The sequence below is a fragment of the Triticum dicoccoides genome, chromosome 2A (assembly GCF_002162155.2).
Source record: "Triticum dicoccoides isolate Atlit2015 ecotype Zavitan chromosome 2A, WEW_v2.0, whole genome shotgun sequence".
Classification (NCBI taxonomy): Eukaryota; Viridiplantae; Streptophyta; class Magnoliopsida; order Poales; family Poaceae; genus Triticum; species Triticum dicoccoides.
In genome coordinates, this window is record NC_041382.1 from 12,080,317 (window position 1) to 12,087,627 (window position 7,311).

Genomic DNA, 7,311 nt, shown 5'->3' on the forward strand with positions numbered 1-7,311 from the left:
GAAGCCGGCGAACCAATTGTTCGCCAAGACTACCCACTAGCATTCGATCATCAGATATTGGGGTCCTTTCATGTTTCTCCTTCCCATACAAATGGATGCTGATAACTGTAACACGTTCGGTCTAGGAAGGAACTAGATCAAAATTTCCCTTCATCGGGACAGGGGGTGAGCAAATGATTTCATTCAGTATGGTCTCCCCCCTCCCGAACGACGTGCTCACAATCGCCTCCAACGGACTAGCCCAAACGGCCTCCATCGGACGAGCCCAAAAACACCTTTCCCTCAATGACTTGGAAAAAAAATTACAACATTGTAGGCCCAAAAAAACTATTCTAACCTCCCCAACAAATAGAGAAAAACACACAGGCTTAACAAATGCACTAGACCAAGAAAACACTCCTGAAAAATAATTTAGAAAATTCATATTAAATGATAAAAGGTTGCCATGCTCTAATGAACACAACTACCATATATTTATAAAAAAGGTTATATTACAGAAAAAATAATGAGTTGCCACGATGTTCAAACACACTTCATGACACTTGAGTGTAAAAAAATTGCGTTGGTGTTATGACTTGTCTACTTTTTCACTAAAACAAGACCACAAGCAAAGAAACAAAAATAAAAAAGGAGGAAAACCTTGAAAAACAGAACAATTGATTTGCCATGATACATTAAAAAGCAATTTGCCATGCCCTAGTGGAGATTCCTCCTCTGCATCAAAATGGAAATCCGTACACAATTGCCGCGTGATTAGTCCATTCATTTTTATAATAAAATACCATCTTATGTAGATGAAATTTGAAGAAATTGCCATGGCCAAATAAAATGTAAATTTTACATTACAATTAATTTAAACTTTCCATGCCATATTAATATTAAATTTTCCATTAGTAATAGAAGTGAATTTGCCATGTACCTGAAAGTACGTTTGTCATGGCAATTAAGTTAAATTTGCAATGCCAAAAATTATAAGTAAATTTGCCATGTCCTAGAGAAAACAGAAAACAAAAATATGTACAATTAGCCATGTGATTAGTCCATTCATTTTCACAAAGAATAATCATATTATGTACATAAAATGTCATGAAAATACCATGGATAGATAAAATATCATGTTGCCATGGCAATTAAATTATATTTGCCATGTATGTGAAAGTATGTTTGCCATGAAAAAAATTATACGTAAATTTGCCATGTCCTAGAGAAAACAAAAATCCGTCAAAATTGCCATGTGATTAGTCCATTCATTTTCACAAAAAATGCCATATTGTGTAGATAAAATTTCATGAAAATGCCACTGCAAAATAAAATGTAAATTTTACTTGTCAATTTAGTTAAATTTTCCATGGCAATTAAGTTAAATTTGCATGTATGTGAAAGTAAGTTTGGCATGGCAATTAAGTTAAATTTGCCATGCTAAAAGTTTAACAATAATTTTGCCATGTCCTAGAGAAAACAAAAATCCGTTCGAATTAACATGTGATTTGTCCTTTCATTGTGACAAAAAGAATTGACATATTATGTAGATAAAATTTCATGAAAATTTCCATGGCAAAATTGAATGAAAATTTTCCATGGCAATTAAGTTAAATTTGCCATCTATGTGAAAGTAAGTTTGCCATGGCAATTAAGTTAACTTTTTCATGCCAAAAATTAAAATTAAATTTGTCATGTCCTAGAGAAAACAAAAATCTGTACAAATTGCCATGTGATTAGTCCATTCATTTTCACAAAAAAAATTCAAATTATGTTGATAAAATTTCATGAAATTTCCATGGAAGAATAAAATGTAAATTTGCCATGGCAAATGAAAAGGTAAATTTGCCATTAGAAATAAAAATGAATTTCCAATGTATGTGAAAGTAAGTTTCCCAAGGCAATTAAGTCAAATTTGCCATGGCAAAAATTATAAGTAAATTTTCCAACACAAAAATCAAAGTACCATGTGATTAGTCCATTTATTTTTAAAAATTCATATTATGTAGATAAAATTTCATGAAAATATCATGCAAAAGTAAATTTAAATTTTGCATGCTATAATCTTTTCTGATTTTAGCTATAATAGTGACATGATTGATGCACATGCTAGTTTCTGTAGATTGCCCATACTGTAAAGAGTTATTTGGCGTATAGCAATAAAAAAATACTACTTGCCATGCTCTATAGAAAACATGGTAGGTGGCAAGAAAATTTGGTCGATGGCAATTTTATCAAATTGGTGGCCGCATACAAGCAGAAACCCAAGTAGTGCAGTGTGTTTTCTTGGTGCACTGTAAGATAGAAAATGTATGGCAAATATATTTTTAAAAATGTCATGGTATTTTAATGAAAATTGGCATTCTCTTAAATAAGAAATTTTCCATGTATGTTGAATTTCCATGGTATTTTAATTAGAATTATTGTGCTTGTATAAGAAATTAGCATCTACTACCTCCGTCCGGGTTTATTGGTCTCCTTCATATTTTGTGCCCAACTTTGACCGTAGATTCAACTAACAAATTATAAGTTGTATGCGACAAAACTTATATTATTGGATTCATATTTGAAAGAGGTTTCTAATGATACCATTTTTAGGGTATATAACTTACTTTTTTAATAGTTAAATCAAAGATCATAGTTTGACCCAAACTACAAGGAGGCCCAATAAACCAGGACGGAGGTAGTACCATGTACATGTACATTTTTTCCCTTATATAATTGTAGCAAAAAAAACACATACATGTTTTTCCCTTCTCCCATGCAAACTAAAAACTACTCCCCCGCTATGGCAAATTGCCATGTCTGCTCAGAGTTTACAAAAGGAGATTCCCAAAAAGTTTTGCCAATAAGGATACAACTTTGAAAAATTATGACATGGAAATTTTAGTACAAAAATACTATAATAATCATGGCAAAAACTGGAATAATTTGTACTGGACACATGGCAAATTTACCAATTTGTTGTATTCCTACAGAGAAGCATAAAAAAAATTGCTGTGGGACAGGGACACACATTACACTTAGTTCAAAAAGAACAAAAAATGGTAAGTAGTACGTAAGTAACAACAGCAATGGGACTAAGATTGCTACTGAATTCATACCTGGATATATCCTAATCGATGTCGAGGGCCATGGCGTGGGTGCGCCTAATCTATTGGCCGTGCAAGTACACTTGGAGTAGTTCCTGGATGGACTGTCCCTCGAGCGCCATCGTTCGGGCTGAAATCACACGTCAGGTCCCTCTCCCCCACCGTCATCGACGTTGTCGCGGCCGAGATTCGTCTGCGCATGACGCGCGCGCGAGCCTCCGCCTCCGCACCCCACCATTGCGCCTCCACGCCACGCCATGGTGCCACCATTGGGAATGGCCGCCACTGCAGTCGCCGGAGAAATGGGAGAGGAGGAGGAGGAGTGTGGAAGAAGGGAGATAAGACAAAGAAGCGAGGGGATTAGGACGCGTTTGCGGCGATGTTTCTTTACACCGAACGGAAAAAAAACTGATGTGGCTGCTTTAAGATTTGAGATTGTAAATCGATGGCACAGGAGTCGCCCGGGCTGAAATGCTAAATACCACACGTGAGGTACTTATCATTTGGATACAAATTACAGAAAAGAAACAATTGTGACATCACTCTGTTCCGTTCACTTTTTTTATCCCTAATGAGCTATAGAACTTGTCACTTCTAATATTAGCATCATTTCCAACAAAAAAAATACATTGACATGAATATATACCTCGAGCTACACATCGTCGATCTGGGGACACATAATCAACCCGCACGTGAACTGATAATCAAAAGAAACGAAGAACCTTGCAAACTTCACACCAACAAATGCAGTTGCCTCGCTAAACCGCCCAACTTCGCGCGCCAACCCACGTAGTCGTACCATCGAGCTCACCATTCCCAACCCCAATCTTCCTCCGTCATCACCGATGCTACCAGTACTAGTACCAAAGCACTTCACCACCACAGCGCCATGTCCACCGCCGCTGCATCTGCATGCCACCCATGTCTCCTCCGCCGCCACCCTTCCTCTGCCTCCTCCTCCCGCTCCTCCTCGTCGTCTCCGGCGCTGAACCGACCGGCGGCAGCTGCGGTGGCGGGGCCGAAAGCTGCGGCGACCTCGTGCTCCCGTTCCCCTTCCACCTCAACTCCTCTGCCGCCTGCGCGGCCGCCGATGGTAACTCCTCCTCCCCCTTCCACCTCTCCTGCGACGGCGGCGGTGGCAACAATGCCACGCTCACCCTCACCCTCGGTGCCGCAGCCTTCCGCGTCCTGGAGTTCCTCCCCTCGGGCACGTCCCTCCTGCTCGACTACGCCCCGCCCACCGCCCCGCCGTGCGACCCGGCGTACGCCGCCTTCTCGCACCCATCCTCCCCGGCGGCCGCGCTCGACGCGGCCGCGTCCTTCCTCGCCGTCGCCCCGGCCAACGTGCTCCGCCTCTACGCCTGCGAGGACTCCTCGCTCTGTCGCGCTGGTTGTGACGACGTGGCCGCGCCGGCCTGCGCCGGGAAGAAGCCCGCCGCTGCCGGGTGCTGCTACCCGCTCTCCGACGGCAGCGTGTGGAAGCCAGGCGACGGTCTCGGCGTGTTCGCCGGATTTGGGTGCCGGGGCTTCTCTAGCTGGGTCAAGAACCGGTCGTCGGCCACGGCGGGCGTGACGAGAGCGATCGAGGTGGAGTGGGCCGTCCCGAGGGGCAGCGCGCTCGCGGCGTGCGCTGAGGGCGCCACGCTCGTCAACTCCACGACGGTGCGCGGCGGCGTGCGGTGCGCGTGCCCGTCTGGACTCGTCGGCGACGGCTTCGCGCACGGCACCGGCTGCTCCAAGCGGCTCGAGTGCGGCGATGGCGACGGCGCTGCTTGTTGCCAGGGAAGGTTCTGCTCCAAGAAGGCGGTGGCGCTCGCCGGCTTCTTCGTGTCGGTGTTCTTCCTCGCGGCAGCGGTCTCCTTCTGGCTGTTCCTCCGCCAGCCTTCCGGCGACGAGAACCAGCGGTGGGATCTGGACCCGGCGTGCATCCCCAAGATCCTCGGGGGCGTGTGCAACGCGAGGCAGTTCACGTACGAGCAGCTGGACGCGGCGACGAGGCGGTTCGAGGACGGCGGCGAGAAGCCCGTCGACGCCGAGGGCGCGGTCCACGCCGGGGTGCTCGACGACGGCAGCGTGGTGGCCGTGCAGAGGATCGGGTACGAGACGCAGGACAAGCTGCGGGTGGCCCTCGACGCGGTCTCTCTCCTGCCCGAGATCTCCCACCGGAACATCGCCCGCGTCGTCGGCTTCTGCCTCCCGGAGGACCCCGGCGCGCGCGCGCTGCTTCTGGTGCACGAGCACTTCGCGGGCGGCACGCTGGAGGACCACCTGCGGCGGACGGTCGGCGGCAGCCGCGCCACGCTCGGCTGGTACCACCGCGTCAACATCGCCATCGAGCTGGCCAGCGCGCTGGCGTACCTGCAGGCGCACGAGACGGCCCCGACCTTCCTCCACGACCTCCGCTCCAGCGACGTCTTCCTCGACGCCGACCTCAGCGCCAAGATCGCCGGCCACAAGCTCGTCTCCTCCACCCCGGCGGCCACCAGCTACCACCACCACTACTACGGCTCGTCGTCCTCATCAACGGCCGGGGCGCAGGAGCAGGACGTGGTGTGCAACTTCGGGCTGCTGCTCATCGAGCTGCTCACGGGGCTGCGGCACCAGAACCCCTTCGACTCGGTGGCGCCCAAGGTGAGGGAGGGCAGGCTCCACGAGGTGATCGACCCGACGCTGCTCCTGGCGTCGTCGTCGGGGAAGAAGAGCCAGGGGCAGCTGCCGGCGGCGGCGGAGGAGGTGCGCAAGGTGCTGGAGCTGGCGGTGCGGTGCCTGCTGAGCGCCGAGAGCGGGGTCGGGATGGTGGCGGTGGCGCGGGAGCTGATGCACCTCGTCAGGGACAACATGGGGAGCAGCAGCAAGATCGAGATCTCCCTGGAGGAGACCTTCTCCACCTCCAGCCTCCTCCAGATGATCTCCATGTCGCCCGACACCCTCCACCGCCACCTCCCGTGATGCATAGACGACGATGGATCATCATCCGGCGTATGCAAATGGGCTTGTTAATATTCAGTGTAGAGTGAAGCTGGTCTGTATATTCAGTGCACACCTGTTCTTAGTCTGGTTGGGAGCAGAGCATGCATGCCTGAGGGTACTCTGCTCACAAGAATTTCAAATAAAAACTTGTTCCGTTATCGCTATGATGATAGTAGCACCCGATCCTTTTCAGGGATTATATGAAGAAAAAAAATCTCTCCATTGTTCGTCCATTTGATTTGCAGCAAACTGAAAATCGCAAGGAAAGAGAAAATTCAAAAATAAACTCTAAGAACAAATGTACACAACATAGGATCCAAAAATACAAGAAAATCGGAGATTTGTGTGTTTGATTCGCTAGAAGAAGGAGAGCGCGGGAACCCTACATTTCTAATCAACACGATCAAATCAAAGTCAAAGTATGTGAAAAACTAAAAATACACGGCAGAGGGTTGAAGAACACAAGATTTTTGCAGACTTGTGTGTTTGATTTGATAGAGGAGCAACAACAAACGAATCCTAAATTTCTAATGACCAGGGTCAAACTAAACTCAAAACACATGCAGGAGTAAAAGTGAAATGGGCTATCACCCTATGCTAAAGTTTCAGAAAAGGGCTAGAACTGTTCACTTTCACCCCGAGGTTGTTCACGAGAATTTCGCCGAGAATTTCTCAAAGAGAGCAGTTTGCGTATTTGATTTGTTGGATAATGAAATTTATAAGAACAAGGAAAACACAAAAATATATTCTTAGAATACAGTTGAGGGTTGAAGAACACAAGAATTTTGCAGACTTGTGTGTTTAATTTGCTAGAAGAGGGAGAAGGCACGACCACGCGAATGTTGAAAACAATACTCCCTCCATTTCAAAATAAGTATCATGGTTTTACAGCTAAAACGGAGGTAGTATCTAATAAACACAGTCAAATCAGAGTATAAGAACATGCATAAGTAAAAGTAAAATCGCGGTGAATTTTTCATGCCATTCTTCAGTCTTCACACATAATTTTCTTCAGTCAATGTAATTTCCGTGTTCGTACGGCGTTTGGTTCAAAAGAAATTATTTCCATTTTTCCATGTATTTTGTTCTTTTTGAGTCAAATCTGTAAATAATGTTATCAAAAGAACAATATTCTCAAGATACTCCTTTTCTTTTTTTCCCTGTAACTAATGTCCATCTTGAGTGCTGTGATGCAGATCCCTGGACTGTTCATGAAATCCGCAAGCTACTACTAGATGCAATTACAGAGGTGCACTATTGAATCCGTGAT

At 46.1% G+C, this 7,311-nt stretch overlaps 1 protein-coding gene across 1 annotated transcript; it reads left to right on the forward strand.

Moving 5' to 3' along the window:
* Window positions 1-3,854: 3,854 nt before the first annotated feature.
* Window positions 3,855-6,242, forward strand: LOC119352735 (probably inactive receptor-like protein kinase At2g46850). The gene has a single exon (XM_037619320.1). The coding sequence runs from the start codon at window positions 3,984-3,986 to the stop codon at window positions 6,018-6,020; it is 2,037 nt and encodes a 678-aa protein (XP_037475217.1). The 5' UTR covers window positions 3,855-3,983; the 3' UTR covers window positions 6,021-6,242.
* The last annotated feature ends 1,069 nt before the right edge of the window (window positions 6,243-7,311 follow it).

Excerpts from the sequence above, each read along its gene's own strand:
- LOC119352735 (XM_037619320.1), top strand. The coding sequence starts at position 3,984 with ATGCCACCCATGTCTCCTCCGCCGCCACCCTTCCTCTGCCTCCTCCTC.